This window comes from Manacus vitellinus, unplaced genomic scaffold, assembly GCF_001715985.3.
Source record: "Manacus vitellinus isolate BGI_N305 unplaced genomic scaffold, ASM171598v3 scaffold_1_pilon, whole genome shotgun sequence".
Taxonomy (NCBI): Eukaryota; Metazoa; Chordata; class Aves; order Passeriformes; family Pipridae; genus Manacus; species Manacus vitellinus.
The window spans coordinates 15,246,808-15,265,740 of NW_021939396.1; the positions used below are offsets into that span (position 1 = coordinate 15,246,808).

The 18,933-nt window shown below is 32.6% G+C and overlaps 1 protein-coding gene across 1 annotated transcript in view; it reads left to right on the top strand.

Moving 5' to 3' along the window:
* The window catches only part of CSMD3 (CUB and Sushi multiple domains 3), a 604,389-nt gene that overhangs the window by 241,353 nt on the left and 344,103 nt on the right, over positions 1–18,933 (top strand). Inside the window, exon 7 of the mRNA XM_008929222.3 lies at positions 6,420–6,725. Within this exon, the coding sequence (XP_008927470.2) occupies positions 6,420–6,725 (306 nt within the window). The remainder of the gene's footprint in view (positions 1–6,419; positions 6,726–18,933) is intronic.

Below are 18,933 nucleotides of genomic sequence, written 5' to 3' on the forward strand. Positions count from 1 at the left end.
TTGGATTACACAGATTTATCATTGATGCACATGTCTTTTGAAAAGAAAGCACAGTATAACTATATGAATATAATTATTTTGTATTTCAAATCACTGATTTCTCATTTACTAACATTCATTTGTGTTAAACTTTGGTTTTGGTTTTTGTTTTGTCTTAAAAATAATAGATCTTTCAAAAAGTACTTCCTAAGTTAAACCAACTGAAAACATTATCCATATGTGGGCCTATATTGGATTTTTTTTTCTGTTAAACAAGCATACATTTCTGCAATAAAATCTATTATTTGGATAGATATATATAAAAGAAAAAAAAGTAGTAGTTCTCTGTTTATGTCCTTAGTTTAGTGGAGAGGACATAAATCATGTTAAAGATGTTTGGCATGTTTGTGTTATCAAAAACTAGAAGGTCGACTTTGTCTGGATTTTCAGATTTTCAAAAGTAATCAGTTTGATAACTTTAAGATGCATAAATTTACTATATTTTCAGTATCTACTTAAAAATGTAAAGTGATCTTAAGTTCACTGAGAGAAGCATTTGGAAGATCATAGACACATGCATTTGTGTGTACTGAAGGATGACATATCTCCTGCATCACCGAAAATTTCTGTTTGATGCTTAATTGTTACTTTCAGACTTTTCCGGTATACGTCTTACTGCAGCAATTGATTTACATTTGAAATTGATATAAAATAGATAAAAAAAGAAGAAAGAAATAACAATAGAGAGGTTGATAAAAAGAGAGAGGGGAAAAGGAAGGATAAAAAAAATCAGAGAAGAATGCAGTAATGCAAAGAAGTAACTTCTGGTACCAAAAGAAAACAAAAATTAAATTCTGAATCAATTCACACAGTTGTGGACAACATGAAAACAAAAGGAACAGAAAGTAGTTTATTAAACATCTGGCTAGACAGCTTTTGAAGTCTTTGCTATTTGTATAAATCCAGGGATCATTGTCTCTTTGAACTAAAGTCTAGCAATTTGTTTTGAACCATATTTTTTTTTCAGTCATGTATTTCTTTAAATCCACAGTTTTATTTCTTTTCTAAATAGCTGGGAACTGAAAATCGATTTGGTCAGAAGAATGTTTTATGTCAGCCATTAACACTGATTTTAAGTTCTCAAATGTATGTTTACGTATCTGATTCCTTTCTTTTCTGTTACTTTCTTGTAAATCGACAGAAGCAGAACTGTAATTTGAACTTAAGAACAGGTAAAGATACTAGAAATTTCTGAAGACTAAAAAAAGTGATTTTTTAAAATAATAAGGCTGGAATGACATATTTAAAATATGTTAAAAGAGTTAAATAAGCTATTATATCTACACTAACTTGAACAGCCCTTTAGCAGATCCAGAATATATTCTTCTAATTAGCTTTGTAACTTTATTGGAAATTTCTTGCTAGCATTCAGATGTTTAGTGACAGAGAACATCAAAGAGAACAGTTAATTAAGATAGGAAAGAAAAAAGTCTTCTTAATAGGATGCACTGGTCACTCCAAAGTTAGTTAAGTATAGGAAGTTTATAAGGAAGCTAAATAAGTCTTGACTAAAAGTCCTTCAGCATCTGAAAGAAGAAAGAAGATAGTTATTACTAATTTTTAAATTCTATATATAATTTTAAGCAGCTCTTTTTCTCTTTAATGAGATATACTTTTTAATTTTTGCTGAAGACAATCTAAATTTCTCTCTCAATTACCCATTGCAAAATGATAGTCTGGTTTACTTGCTAATAAGACACACAGGAAAAGTCCCAGGCTGACTTCACATCAGACACCTCATTAGCACTCTACTATCCTCTGAGTTCCATTTAGGGTCATCTGCATTAAGGACCTTTAACTTTGCTTGAGAAGTCTGTGGCTGGATCATATGTGTCACAAGGACTGATAAAGTCCTGGATCTTGAATTCATCCTGAATAAATAAAGTAGTGAATATCCCTGTTCGCTTTCACATCTTGAACTCAAGCTGGTTTGTAGGAATTAATCAGCAAAATTAATTCTAATTAATTAGAATAGCTGTTGGACCGTAGCCTTAGATCCCATTTATTTGGTCTTATAAACAATTTACTTATTTTCATCTGTTCCTTCACCACTGCAGCTAAAAAAATTAAATTCAGAGAATCGTCATAACTGGGGCAGACTCTCTACCTAGAGTCCAGTAACAAGTGTAGTACTACAGGAGTCTGTTCTGGTTCAAATTCTGTTCAATGTATTTATCCATGAGCTTGAATGAAGGACAGAGTGCATTCTTATTAGATTTGCAGATGACACCAAAATGCCCGTCATTATAGTTGAGGACCAACAGTCAGTATAGTTGAGGACAGAGTTGCCGTAGGGACATAGACAATCTGGAGGAATGAGCCAAAAGGAATCCTACGAAACTCAACAAGGGCTAGTGTAAAGTCCTGCACTTGGGTAGGAAGAACACCTGGGAACAGGATTGTCTGATAGAAAGGAGCTCTGCTTAATAGGCCCTGTGTGTTACAGCAGACAGCAAACTGAGCATGGCCCTGCAGTGTGCCCTGGCAGCAAGGAAGGCCAACAGCATCCTGAGTTACATTAATAAGATTGTGGCCAGTAGACTAAAAGGAAGGATTATTGTCCTTTACTCAACATTCCTGTGACCATAGCTGGAATAATGCATCAAGTTGTGGACCCCATGACAGGGAAGAGGGTTTTTCACTGAAGCAAGTTCAGTGGAGGGCCACCAAGATGATTGGGGGCTGGAATACTTGCCCTGTGAGAAGAGGATGAGGAAGCTGAGCTTTTTCAACCTGGAGAAGAGGGGAAATGGAATAAGTTAACTTCCCCAAGTTATAGTCTTCTAAAAGGGAAAATAAACAGATAATTTTCAACAAGCATTTTCACTCTATTATTTTGCCTTAATTTTTTTTCTGGTGAGTGCTTCTGCAGAGTGGGCAAAGGTATTTATTATCTTCCTAGTTTATTCCCTCAGAAATTGTAATAGTTAGTCCATTAAATTAATTTAAATGAGAACTTCCACTATGAGTTTATCTGGGGTAAATTCCCTTTGCTATCATGTTTACAACAGGAACCCTGTGTATACTTGTAGTATATTGCATATGCAAAGTGTGTGTTTCTAGCACAGATTCATAATCTATTTTTGGAACTTTGTTTCAGGCAAATGTCAAAGGCTATTGCCTCTTTCCTTTACTAAAAATGAACCTGTAATCAAGAACTTCCACTCATGTATAAATAGAAAGACTTATGGGTCTCCCATATGTTTGCATTATCCTAAGTTTTAGCAGTTACAACACTTTTGAGTAGTGTTTTGTTCAGACTAGTTTTCTAAACTGAATTGCTCTGTAGATCATCAGCTTGATCTCTTTCCACTTCTACATAGTTACAAATTTTTATGTGTAACTGTTGCTTCAAATCTTTCCTTGTGTAAGCAGGCTAATTTAATACATGAAAGCTCCTCAGTTTTACTGATTTTAATCTGTTCTCCTTCCACAGCGACTTACTTAGAGAAGTGCTTGTTCCAGTCTGGGTTGGTCAGGTTCTCTTTCTTTGTGCACACATGCCCTGAGCAACAATTACTCTTTCTCAACCCCTTGTCCTTATTACTTCTTTGTATGGTGCAGCCTGGCAGTTCCTCAAGCCTCAAATTTTCTCAGTTGCTGATTGTGAATTCAAAGCTATGACCCACCTCTGAGATGACTTCAGCTGACTGCAAATTGTTGGTTTAAACTTTTCCCCAAAAGCAGAGTTCAGTCTTCCTTTCTTCTGTCTTCTGCCATTTATTATTGCTAGATTTTATTTTCTTTTTTTCTTTATTATTTTTTAACCAGAATATTAAAGTAAAATAATATGTGAGTATATTTTGGATTATATAGGAAAATATAATTTTAAAGTAATCTCTTTGACAAACTGAAATGTCAGATGTGACTGCAGATGACTGAAGTGGAGAGTAAGTTACAATACCCATACAACATAGGTGTTTCAATTGGTCTAAAACTTTCCATAAAATACTAAGACATCAAAGTTCATGATTATATTACAGATTATAAATTATATTTAGAGAAAGATCAATGGATCTCTTCTATACAGTAGCTGATATTTACAAGATTGTTTATACATAACATACATTAATTTTCTCTCAAAAATCCTCCATGTAAATTAAACCATGCTGTTTGACTTTACTGATCTTCTTCATCGGTTCTTTTCTGCAGTGTAAGTGGATGTGGAAGCCTAGTAAGTTAGGTGTTCTACTTGAAAGTTGCCTCTGTATCAAAGTAGTACTTTTCAATGTATAAGCTCTGCAACTTTAGTTAAGTTTAATTTTTCTTGCTTTTTTCTTTTGAGATGAATTTTCTTTTAAGTTGTTTTCATTTGAAGTGCTGTACCTCTGTAAATCAATTGCACAGAACAGGTCATTTGACTGAGATTCTGAATCTAATTTTACTTTGAGCTTGGTATTGGAAGCAGGTGACTGCTGGTTCTTGTACATTTTCTTGCATGATAAAGATGCGTCCACATAAATTTTGCTTTAATAATAGTGGTTATGTAACATACATTAAGTTTTCTTTCTTTTAATCAACATTTTTCTGTTACAAAATATCTCTTGGCCGTGCATTTGTATTTTCTGTGTTTTAAGCTTGATACCAGTCTGTCAAAATTTATTGTGTACTGAATCATAAATAGTCTAGTCCTTTGATATTATGCATTGTTATGACAGTTTTCTTCTTTTATTCTGAAATAAAGAATAAAACGTGTCTAGGTCTATTTTAGTTACTTATACCCCTTTCATCACAGGACAGGAAACAGTTTTTGGTTTGGTCCCTGACACATAAATCTGTAGTCTTACATTGTGCTTTTAAGGTTTTTTTAGTTTTGCAGAGGAAACCACCGCTGTATGATTTAGAAGTGCTGTACTGCACAACAGATCTTAAGAAAATAAATGTAAGACTGCAAAAATAATGTACCTACAGCAGCTTTATTACTTGTCTATATAACGCTAAAGTTTTCTATTATGGTAGTATTTTTTAATAGTATAATGAAATAAAACATTTTTAGCCTAAAATTTCTGCAGTAAACAATAGAGACTTTATTAACAAGACCGAGTATTTTTGGCATGAGGATCTGTTCCATTTATTTATACAGAACATTGGAGAATTCTGATCAGAGATCTGTATGCCTTGTCCATGAAAAATGATATATATTGCTTAGTTCCTCTGGGAGTCTTATTCCCATTTTCTAGTGTATAGGTGTTTCTAACAGTGGGAAAATTTCTTTTCATCCTGATATCACCCACTACCCATTAAGGACAAGTCTCAAAGGCTGTATGATAGAATGACTCAAAAGTAAAAAGAGAAGTGTGGAACATTATTGTTTGAATGACTGTTCAAGAACTCCTAATCATTATTATGGAATAAAAAAGCCATATTTTAAAGATACTAGTATGACATAGTACAGTTCATGCTACATCAAGTTTGTTTATGCAAATTTTTATGGTGAATTTTGTTATGCATTGCCCAGTCATTTATTGGTTCCAGTCAAGATGGAGTTTCTACTGTGTTAGATGTTCTAAATGCTCACAGGTGAGAGACTTGACTTCCAAACATCTGCAGCCAAATGTGGGGAATGGGGAAGGATGAAAATGTTAATAAAATATTGAAAAATCCTACATGGGTTATATATTTTAAGTACAAAAAAGTTAGAAGTGCTAAGTTAATGTTTTCATAGACAATTTTTTAGCTTGTCCAACATTTTGTGAGTGAGGTTTTTGAGTAAAATAATCTGGCCTATTACAGTAATCAGAGAGCAAAAAGAGAATTACACATGAAGCCTCTGTACAATCTTAAGTATAAACAATTATGCTGAGATGATTTGTTTAAATTTGTACTTTTTATTATCCATCTACCCTTGGCCTTGTGTCAAGTCTAAATGGGCTTTTAGAGCCCTGTCAAGCTTTGATGAAAAGAATGAACGTATTTGGCAGCCTTATTAGCACTTGGAGTACAGTAGTTTTGCCTGCTGCCTAGGTTACTATATAATGCTGCTGTTTCACTCCTCAATAGGATGGTTGTCACTTTTCTACATATGGGGGTCCTTTTAATGATATAGCTGTATATTTTGCTCTAGCCATGCTGATTTCAGGACTGCATTTGCAGAGGTGAAAATTATGTGCTGTCATTATGCCTGGTACAGAAGTTTATAGTATAAGTTTTGAGAACATTTAAAACTTAAAATGCAATATCACTATAATTACAAAATGTTCACTAGCATTAAACAATGTTCTGATTGCTTCAAATTTTTAAATAAAGCATATTGACCTTCCTCTTTTTATGTCAGTTGTCTTTACTATGCTAAACAGAAGGAAATTTAATCTTTTAGATTGATCAGGAAAACACAATTCAAAAGAAAGAGTTAGCATCCAGTGCTACTGTGTGTCCCACAGGTTCTTCTTTCATCAAAACTGCCTCCACTGGTGAGTTAGAGGAGCATATTGCGGCCACTACTGGTGCCATTACTGTTGCTAGCACATCTGCTGATGTTGCTGTATCCAGTGCAGTGACCACCCATAGACAACCTTCTGAAGAACAACAAGTGCAAGCTATGAATGTAAGAAAATCAATTCTGGAGTCGGCCAGTTACAAGGAAGCACTCTCTCTTCATCAAGCAAATTTACAAAGCACAAGAAGACGACCAAGAAATGCTGAGCAGATAGAAAGAACTAAAGAACTTGCAGTTGTTACTCATAGAGGTATTGGATATTATTTTACTTGTGCCCATGTAGTTATGCAAAAATATTTTGTGTAAGTTAAAAGTGAAAGTTCAGGTATCCTTTCAGGAAATGTAGTTGAACCAAATGGGAAAGGGATTAAATCTGCCAAAATTTGCATTCTAATGGGGCAGCCAAATGGAAAAATGAAATTAGTAATAATATTGTCTTGGTAATTTAAATTGATTTGATTTATAAAAAGACAAAAGGGAAAGATATGGAATTTTCTTTTGATGCCCCTTTATAGCTTATATCATTATATTTCATAATACAGCTTAGTGTAAGTAACATCTGATGAAAGTTTAGAGAATTGAGATGAGGATATTAATCTATTCTGCATATGTGTTTAGACATAATTAACTATAGCATAATAAAATGTACTTTATAAATAACTGCTGTTCTAAACTAGTAGGTGATGCAGTTGTACTCGTCTCCCTTCTGCTTAAATTTTCAGCAAAATTTTGGCTTTTTAAAACATCTGTACATTTTCATTCCATCAAATATGAAATCAATGATCAAAGACAACACAGAAAGAATTGTGCCTTGCAGAATATACCTCCTAAGGAGTCTTTCTGCTGTGCCTTTTGCAACTGGACGTGTCTATCTCATATTGGCCTTTTGAGCCACCAATGTGTCTGCAACAAACGTGGGTAGTGCCCTTCCCAAATCTTCGTTCGTGAAGCCTAGCCATGATGATTTGCTGTGTTAAAAGGTAAAGGTCGATATCTGAAACATGAGGATGAGAAAAAGTAATGCTGGAATGTCTTAATTTAATCAGCAGACATACAGAAGAAAATTAATGTGGTGGTTTTTTATACATACACAAGTTCAGAGAAGGATCAGCTTAATTTTGCAGGGTATTTGTTGAATATCATTTATTATATATTTTGGATTTTTCATGTTAATCAATTGTACATTAAGAATTTATAAACACAAATATGAAATATATGGAGGAGAAACATCTTTTATAGCTAAAGCAATTTACAGAAATTTCATTATATGACTGATACTTTGTAAAGACTTCTTTAGATTGGAATCTATTGTCTTACTGGATAGTCATCTAGTATAAGTTTTGTAGCATCATTTACTAACATCTTTTGAAACAGCAGAGGTGCAATTCTTCAGAATTTTAAAATATGTAATTTAAGTAGAACAACTAAAACACAAACAGTATTTGGTTTGCATATGAAATATAAATCAGTAAACAGATGTTTATATTTAATTCATATTAATTTCAATACAAATCTGAAGTACTTTCTGGTTATTGACTGGTATAAATTAATCAACAATTTGGTTTGTACTGGTTGTATAGATATGCATTTGTTTCAGAACATCTTAGATCCAGTTAAAAAAAGCAGTCTTATTTTCAGTTAAGAGGGAGTATCTGAGGGCCCGTAATAATATTTTGTATTTTAAAGATGTATGAGTGTACTAATTTGGCAGTTAAATGTGATATGCAGGCAGTTTTTTCTATTTCCTGCTTGTAATCATTAGACTGCAGTGTCCTCTCCACTTTTTTCTGTGTTCCTCTCTTCTGTGACCTATTCTTTAATACAAGATATAGGTAAGGCACATACTTCGAAGTTGTCATTTTAAAGTGCTAAACATTAAATTATGAAAAGAAAGAATAATTTAGAGACAAGATGCTGCTAAATTAATGTTATAGTGCTTATTTGTCACATGATAAAGTAGTACCACAGATATGAAAAGGTACGACAACCCACATACAAGTAACTCAGAATTGTATAGACCTTATTGGAGAATAAATCCCACACCTACTTCTGTGTGCATTTTATTCCCTCATGGCATTTAAAGTATTGATTTTGCTAACATTGTTTATAGAAAATCTTTAATTTCTTTTTTATTGTGTCATACTCACAGAACACTATATGTGTGCCTACTATTAAAGTCGTATGCATATACTAAGGAAAAATTTACCATTTTTGCTTGGCAAACACCAATACTTGATAATATAATAGTCATTAAAACATATCAGATGACCCTCAATAAATAACCAGCAATTGTCTTCCAGAAAATATTCTTTATTGCAAAGACAAAGACATATTTTGAAGGAATTTTTGTGAATGTGAGATCATTGTTATTTGGCTTGAAAGAATTTCCATTATGGAGAGATATTCCACAGGTGTTTCTGCAGTTTCCTGTAGGTACTATTGAAGTATTTAACTTTCTCTTTGACAATGAAATGTACACAAAAGTCTAAAAACTACTTGTCTTGCTCTGCATATTCAATTACTACGGAACTATATATGAGCTACTTAAGAATTTTATATAAATTACTTTTTAAATTATTTCTCTATTTAATAGATATTAAAATTAGATTTTACTTTAGAAATGCATTTTTTGCTGTGCTCTTGATTTAAGAATTTCACACACAAATTATGCAAATTAATTAATGTTTGAGAAAATAAAATTTAATATATTAAATATAATTTACTAAAAATTAATATATATGTGCAGATATTTAAAATTGTAAAAATGTACTGTACATATAGTTTTAATTGTAGGTTTTTTGAGAATATTGCTAGTAGGATCAGAATAGTGGAGTTTTATTGGCACTGATGCAAAATAACTACAGAAAAAGAGTAATACTGTTGCCTTCCATGGGATTGTTCTGGCAATAAGGTTTTTCACAATGAGTAGATGATAACAATATTGTTTTGTTTTGTAAACATATTTTGTTAAGTGTATGCATGAATGAGATGTGAAGAGAGAACTAGAGGTTAATATGTATCCAAAATTCTGCTACTACATGTGAATTATTGTACCAAACTTACTATGTCATCCTCAACAATAATTTTAATTTGTGTCAAAAGCTGTCTGGAGAATTTCTTCTCTAAGCTTATTAGCTGGAAATCACAGAAGAGGACATGACTTTGAGTTTTGATTATTTAAGAGAGGTAAAAGAAATCCTAGGTGCATTTGGTGAAATATTTTCATTAGAGGTAGGGAAGTATAAGTATCATTTTATAAGGCAGTAGTGAGATCACATGAGGAATACTATACATGATTATAGTGTCCTCATCAAGAATAATTCAGATGGAATTAGATGAATAAAAGTACTATAATGATGTTACATTTTTCTGATCGTCTCAACTTAGAAAATAAAATGTTAGACAGGATGAAAGGATAAATTTTCAAGAAGTGAATGCCAGTATATGGAGAACCTAAATAAGGACAAGTTAGTATATAATATATACAACTATATTATATACTAAGATATACTTTTAAATGAAGATATAGTAAGGAGATGACCAAGAAGAGTTCTTGTTATGGGAACAAGGAAGTCTTCTTGTGGAAGGAGGGAGTAGATGAAGGACAAGAAGCTTACTTTCAAGATGCACCTTGATAGTTTAATGAAAAATATAATGAGATAGGATAGCTGGAAGAAAAACACAGCACCTCTTGGGTCCTTAGTTCTAAAGAAACCACATGGTCAAGCTCAGGAAAGTTTATCCTCTCCCCTCTTCCAAAGTAGGGGGAAAAAAAGAGAACCCTAACCACTTTCATTCAATCAATACTGCAACCACAGTTTCTAGTATGATCTGTGTTTTTCAGATGTCCAGGAAGGAAATTAAGCATGATGTAAACATGGTATTTTCTCTTCTTTCTTTGTTTTTGTTTTTGTTTTTGTTTTTGTTTTTGTTTTTGTTTTTGTTTTTGTTTTTGTTTTTGATTTTGATTTTGTTTTTTTTTTGTTTGTTTGGTTGGTTGGTTTTGGTTTTTGGTTTTGGTTTTGGGGTTTTTTTGTTTTGTTTTTTGTTTTGGTTTGGGTTTTTTTCTGTTTGTTTGAGGTTTGGGGGTGTTTTTTTGGTTGTTTTTTTTTTCGGTTGTTTTTTTTTTCTGTTTAAGCATTTAAGTACTGTTAGTTTCATCATAACTAAAGTAGTGGAGGATAATCTGATATTTTTGACCTTTTTTACTATTTGTGTTTCACGTAGTGAGAACTGAGAGTTTAACAATGCTGTTAGTGCTATTGACTTGTTCTATAATTTATATCAACTATATCTTTTACTTCTTAAGGCTCTAGATTTTTTAAGTATATGCAAACATCATGAGAGATATTTTAGCACTTTTTCTTGTGAGTGCTTTTTAAGCATACTTTTACTGTCTAAAGATATGCCAAGAGGCATATGTCCAAATGCTGAGAGGTCTTTGTACAGTGCCCTGAATAATACGCCTTAAATTTTGGTCAGCCCTGAAGTGGTCAGGCAGTTGAACTATTGATCAGCATAGGCCCTTCCAACTATTCTATTCTAGTCTACCCTACCCTACCATACCTTGTTCTATTCTTTCCATGTTCATTTTAATATGGAAGTACACATACATCATAATTATATACCCCTGAGAATAATGAGTATCTTACTTCTGGTTTCAGTGGTAATAAAGAACAAAGAATACAAGGATTTCTAAAGAAATCTTAAGATAGAAACAAAGAAACAACAAAAACAAATGTGAAAGCTGGTGCTGTTGAAACAGCAGAGCTTTCTATTCTCTCATATAATTGAGAAGAATCTTTGATACATCAGTTTAAAACATAACCAAACCTGATACTCACTTTTATTTATGTTATTACACTTCTAGGGTTTTTAAAAGACCATAAAGTGAGTTTAAATAATTTTTAAAAAGTGAGTGTAATTTTTTTTTAAGAAACTTGATAACTCTACTGAAGGAGCATCAAGTGGATTGAAAATTAAATAAATCCAGTCAAGTCACTGGAGTTCTGTTCTTGATTGTAGTGCCCCAGAAATAAATAACAACTCCTATCACATAAGGCCAACTAAGTATAAACATTATATAGTAACCATCCTTTTTTTACTTTTTCTAGGAAGAGCCATAATGTTGGGTTAAAATCTTTTTATGCAGCAGTCATGTTCAGCAGAGGCAATTGAACAATGGTTTAATTTCTTATATTGAAAAATGATGATTTAAAGTACTGTGCTTTTTTCTTCCTAATGAACTGAATATTTGCAAAGAATATTTATACCAGCAGTAGGTATGTAACTAAATACACCAAGAAAGTCACAAAGTGGAAATGATTGAAATTATTTTTGAGACTTAATTGATTTTAGTATAAAATTATGAAGTCTTACATTCTAAGACAATATCTCTTGTAAAAGAGTTTCTAAAATAAACAAATGCGTACCAGGAGCAAGCAATGTAAAAAGACTTCTAATAGAGTTAATAATTCATAAATTAAATTTAAAAAATAAAGAGTCTGAAAAAGAGATACAGTGGTTGGAGGAAAAAAATTGCTTGTTGAACTCAAGCTCAAATAGTTCCAGAAAGTCCTAGTGGGTGACTCTGGTCATTGTCTAGTTGTTCAAAAGTGTTTTCCTTAGGATCTTAAATTCCAGTTATTTTCAAGAGAACTTTGGATTCCAACAAATTTCACAACTTCAAACTTCTCTTTCTAAAGAGCAGAAATGTCACTAAGCATTTGCAAATTTTTAACCTCAGTTTATGGATTGAATATTATTAATTTTACCGATATCTCCATTCTCTCTTTCTTTACGTTTTCAACTTTGTTTTTTATTACTTTCTTATAAAGCCTTTATAATTTTTCTATCCTTTCCCCTTTATTCTTTAAGAACACTTGTTTATCCCAACATATATTATGCTTTTTGATATCTGGCTTTATGTATGATCTTATTAATAGGCAGGGAAAAATGAAATAGAGAGAAAAAAATTGTTCCTGCTTGTGTCTTACAGGAGAATTTATGATGGTAGCAGGCAAGAAGATTTTAAGATTTGTTACAAGAAATTGAAACAGATGCTAATGAAACTTTTGAAAACAAAAGGATATTAAGAGACTGTAATTAATTATCTTGGGTTTTTTTCTTTTTTTGAAAGATTCCCTGATGACAGGTCACTACTTTCAGTATATGACTTATTCAGTATAAGACTTTTAAAGATTTGTTAGAATATTGATACGTGTATCCTATTTTTTTGAGGATTACTTAGAAGCAGAAAGAAAAAAGGAGGAGTAGGGAAGGAGAGGTTTTCTGAAGAGCTATTAAATATTTTTAAGTCAAGTGGGTAATGACTATGCATACATCCTCAGGTGGGTTTTGTTTAGGTTTTGGTAGGGGGGTTTTGTGGTTTTTTTGTTTGATTGTTTTAGGTTTTTTTGTTTGGTTTTGGTTTTGGCTTTGGGTTTTTTTGCGGGCTTCTTTTGTCAGTAAACACAGAACTACAGAGATGGGTGTCTGAAGAAAGTAAATGTATTTTGCAGTAGGATTATTATGTTCTATATTTCTAAGTATATTTGTATATAAGAAGATTGTGTATTTATAATAGGGGTTTTTTTGCAAAAATTTTAAAAATTTAAAGAAATAAGGGTAACTAAGATGCAATCTAGCACTCAAACCTTTAGTGAACTATATGTGTGTAAAATTTCATAGTACATTTGTAAATACCTATTTAATATGTACAAAGATCACATATATATGTTCTATTTGGTGGATGAACTCTATGATTTGTTAATTTCAAGATTTTTATTAGATAAAACCTAATAATAATGTCCAATAGTCAAGTCTGGAGTGATTAGAAGGAAGTGAAAAAACAAATCCGTCATAGTGATTTCAATAAATGAGTTGGTTAATGTTTTAATTGAATTATTGCCTTTTATACTTACCTGTCAATTTTATTTTCCGAACTTGTTTCTTCTATTTATTTTTTCTAGAAATTCCTGCAGTTCTTTAGTGTTCTTCGTTATGTTATCCATGTTTAATTTTATAATTGCTATTTGGCTTCTCACATTCTGTGTCATCACTTTCGCTCAGTATTTCAGGTTTTCTTCTTTTGACCAAAATTTGTTGGTATACATTAGATTCATTGTAGTTAGAATGTAAAAAAATTTTCTTATTAGTGCAATTGTAAATTAATATTAAAATATACATATAAATATTAAAATATAAATATTAACATACTTGATTCCTTTTAAATAATTATTTTTCCATATTAGAGAACTTTGAGATATAGATATATCTCTCATATCACATATAATGCAGAATATAGTAGCAAAATTGAAATTTTGATAGTTTTAAACTAGTAATCATTTTAAAATATTAATTCAGTGTAGAAATGCAGTAGTTGCAGTAATTTGAAATATAAATAATCTATACAATCTGCTTTGATCAGGGTGCTATAGAGTTGAAAGGGGCAGAAGGTGTGTGGAGGGGTTGGATAATAAAAGAGAAACTAAGATCAGCTCATGTAAAAAGTGAAAAATAGAATAGTATGAAAAGTGGATGGTTCACCACTTTGTAGTCTGATTGTTAATCTTCTGAATGCCTCTTCATTAACCTATGCAGTTCATTATGTACTACAAAAATTGATGAAAATTTATGTCCTCTAATGTCCTTTCAAAGTGCAGAAAGGTTCTGGAAGACAGTGCTACATTAATGAGTGTGTTGGGTTATAGTGATCACTAGGTTTAGAGATTTTTAATGTAAATTTCTGAAGCCTTAAGTGCCATCACATAAAAACTAAATAGGTTGCTATCTCTTCTCTCCCATTCCCACCCTATTTGTGCAATCCCTTGAGGTGGTGATCCCTAAGGTATCTGGGTCTCTAACACTTGTACTGTTAGAGTTTGAAAATTCTGGATGATCAGTTGCATCACATGCATAACAAACATGACATGCATACACAAAAAAAATAGAACTGACCTTTATGTGAGTAGTAAGTTCAACACATTCAGGCTGTGGATGTGCTGTGCATGTAGATCAACTTCTAGTGGAAATACAATGAATTAGACGTATGCCAAAGATGAACTGGAAGTATCATGCATAATTTATTTGGCATATCTGCACATGAGCAGCAAATGTTGGAAGTCCAGAGTATATCACGCACTTGTTTCCATCATTAGAAATAGCAGTTGCTGCAAGTAAAATCTGCCATCATGACATATTTAAGTTTTTAAATACTTAGTGAATTACTGGTTCTGCACAAGTTAAAATCAGTTCTACGCAGTATTCCAAACAAATGTTTTGTGTCACTTCAGAAAGCAGTAAATGAGTTAACTACTCTTTATTTCTCAGATAAGTTAAGATGAAGGTCATGTAATTCTGAATCTACTACTGCTTTTATTGTCAGCTTGTATCCCTAGCATCTGGACCCAATGCAAAGTAAACAAAAGGTATTGATTTCTGTTTTGCAAATAATAGCAGTGTGGTGGGAATAATTTTGAGAGGTCAAATTTATAGGAAAGATTATCTTTTCTCTCTCAGCCTTGTGAGAAAAAAGAAAAAAGTAGGTTAAGACTACTTTTGTTTTTTTTGTTTCAGATATGGTTGAAGAGAATCCTTTGCAGTTGATTTTAAAAAAATGTCAAAGATGAGGAACAGAGCAATACAAAGATTATGAGGGGGCAAAAAGATGTATATGCAAAAAAAGTTTAAGCACAGTCAAATAAACCATCTACTGCCTTTTCCACATGGTATTGTATTTTTGCAGATGTCAATTAAATAGGGCTTGAAATAGTGGCTTGAAATAGTGGCTTTGATATTATGATATCGTTCTCTGTCTCCACTAGCTGAGTGGTGGAGAATATAAAGTGAGAACAGTTCTGGAGAAGGGAAAGGCTGTTTCAGTTCTTGAACTACATTGAGCTACACCAAAGGAAATAAATATATAAGGTCAGATGAGGCCCAAGTTTCCTTGGTTAATACTCTGTAGAGTTACTTATAGTAATGCAACCCAAGTGCTGATTTTGCATAGAACAATGCTGTTGTAGCCCTCAGCATTTTAAATATAGCTTTTACTTGATTTGAAAATTTACAGAATGTAGACATGACAAGACGGAAAATTCCTTTACAAAATAAAAGCAAGAATTTGTAAGTTGACAGTGTTTTAAATGAATATCCTTCACATGGCTCTATACCCCAATGCTTCTGTATTGTAGAAGAAAATTTTCCTTCCTGAAATTTATGTCTAATGTAGCCCTCATGATACAATGAAACCAGAACTGTGTCAACTGAACAATCTTTTCTTTATTCAAAATTATTTTTTTTCTAGTGTATGAGAGTTTACTGCACTCAAAGTTGTTAGTCAAATTATACACCTATCTTTTTTTTATGATATATATGCTTGAAACTTATTTACCTGAGGTCCTTTTTTAGTGCAACATCTATCCTGAAGAGGATATGAAAATATGGTACTTGTCTGGATTAGTTGTCTCTCACAAGTGTTTGTATGTAGTATTTATGTTTATGAATATGCATAAATATACATAATTACACAGCCCTTTTATGAAAAAAAAAAGAAAATATTTTATTTCTTATATGTGTCTAAAACTTTGCCTGTAAGTGTTTGAATCTCCCTTATCTTACATGAGAGACCATTTTGGTCAGAAACCTCAACAGAATAATTCTGAATATATTTCACTTTACATATAAATTAGCTACTTGAAAAATGTACATGACTCTGGCTTGACTATTGACTGAATATTAACACACACATCTGTCATGCAAAACTTCTTACCTGGACTTTTTTTGTTACCGGGATTGTTCATATCCTTCCCCCCTCAATAAAGCATTCAGTTCCATTTTTCTTATTTACAGAAAACATTAGGCCTTTACAGACAGAGAGTGAGTTGGGGCTGTTCAGTATGAAGAAGTGAAGGCTTCGGAGAGACCTTGGAGAACCTTCCAGTACCTGAAGGGGACCTACAAGAGAGAGGGACTTTTTATAAGGGCATGCAGTGACAGAACAAGGGGGAATGGCTTTAAGTTGAAGGAGGGTATTTTTAGATTGTATATTAGGAAGAAGTTCTTTACTGTGAGCATGTTGAGGTACTTGAACAGATTTCCCAGAGAAGCTGTGGATGCCCCATTGCTGGAAGTGTTTAAGGCCAGGCTGGATAAGGCTTTCAGCAAACTGTTTTAGTGGAAGGTGTCCCTGCTCATGGCAGGAAGGGTTGCGATGAGCTGGTCTTTAAGGTCCCTTCCAACCCAAACCATCATATGATTCTATCATTCTAATTTTCTATTTGTATTAAAGTGACTTAAACTGGGAAAAAAAACCCAACATGAACAACGTTGAGCAGAAGTCCCAAGGTGGATGGCTAAATTATTTTTAAGTTTTCAGGGGTTTTTGACGTAATCTCTGATTTGGTGCTACACAATTCTGATGCTACTGCTTATGTTTCATCAGGTCACATAGTCAAAAATACATTCAGGATTGTCAGAGATGTATTTGGATAGGAGATGTGTACCAGTGTTCTTTCTCCTCCAAAAATAAACAATAAAAAGAAACAAACTTACTGTCTTTATCTATAAATTTAAAGCGAATAACCCAACCAACCTAAAAGCCATATGTATTTGAAGTAGTCTTAAAAAAAGTTTTAAGCCTCTCCTTGCATTATACACTGGATAGATGGTTATGTCAGATAGGTTTTTATAAATTATATTATTTTTAAAATATACTTTTCTGGTCTTTACAGTCACATAGTTAATGACGTGAAAGTGATACTGAAGATTTATTCTACTGCAAATAGAATTTAGCTCAGTTTGATCTCTGAGCATTTTTATTTTCTTGATCTAAATTTTCAGTTTTATATTTTGGTTGATTCTGGAAGGAACTGAAGGACAGGACATAAGGGAAGCTTTAGGTGCACAATTAGTTATGAAATATTATTCCCCAAGTATTGGAGAATGTTATCCCTATCTTCCTATTAAATTAGTATGCCTCCACAGGAGTATCCTACTTTTTGATGTAATCTATTTTCTTCTGTTCAGAAGAAAAAGTAGGTATCTTAAGGCCAGATGAATTGCATTCTTAGAGTGTCTGTTTCCCTTTGTGGACTACTTAGAATGTACAACTGCTCTGTTTTCTGTCACAAGCCCCTCCTCTGAGACTTCTGAGAAGTGAAATCCACATTCAGTATTTACTGCCATGTGTATGACATGCAAAATAATGCTTATTTTGCCAAGTATAGAATATTTTTTGGGTAGAGAATTTTTTTGTTGCAATGGTGGGGTTGTTTTTATGTATGTACATGCATATGCAGCCCAGCACCGAGTTTAGTGATGGCATGTTTGGACCAAATAAATTTCTATAACTACTCCTTCAGTGTATTCAGAAACTACTGGTCAATAAATCAACATACCGTTGATTTAACATCCAGTTAAAAGTGGTGTAAAGATTCTTCAGAGAACTGGAATTGCTTGCTTTCCTAGTGGTATTTAATAGCCTTGGCAAAGTGATGCAAATTATTATTAAAATCTCTGATGCGTTTAAATGTCTTCACCAAGACACTCCTGTAACTATTTTGAGTTCCACCTTATATCTTATGAACTATTCTTGTGTACATAAACTGTGGATATGCCATTCAGGTGTTTGAGAATGAGTAGAAACAAACAAAAAAATACAAAGTAGTCTTCCTTTTTCTGTTTGTTCTTATGATGATTTCTGAAAATAGAGGAGAGAGTATTTAAACCTGTCCCAGCACCTGAGGTCATTCATTCAAGCCCACTCCCATTTTACTTAGGTACTGGAAGAATAATTCAGTCTATCTTCTGATTCATGAGGAGTTATTTTATATTGATCCTCAAAGCCAAAAGAAGGTTACAGTTATACTCCAACATTCCTATTTACATAGCAATAGCATTTTAGAAAGCTAAGACAATGGCTAGAGAGCACTGCTGTTATTCCAGTATGGGTCTGCTATGGGAAGGTAGGGCCCATGACTTCCACTGGATTTGGAGGGGAAGGACAACTTCTGCTACTAAGGATTAAAAATAATCTAGTATTTTGTGCAACAGACAAGTTCTGCTTCTGCAAATAATGTATTTCCCAGCACCATTATCAATGTTTATAAGTTACATTGTAATAATACACAAGGAAATTTACATTTTGCCTCTTGAGATAGTAACATCTCTGTATTTATAAGAAAATACGGTCTCTTCCATCAGAAGTATAAAAATATTTATCAGCACATCCTGTATTTATCCTATAAATTGTCTTCCTTAGTAGTATGCTGTTTCTCCCAAATCCTGTTCTGCTCTTCTGTGTGGTAATGACTAATTTACTTATAAAAAGATATCAATAATATTTTTCTACTTTGGTATTTATGCCTCACATCAGGGTTCTTTGAATATCCATCAATTTTCTGTAAGAAGTTAATGGGTATGAAAAATTCTTTGATGATGTACCGTCTATCTTCTTA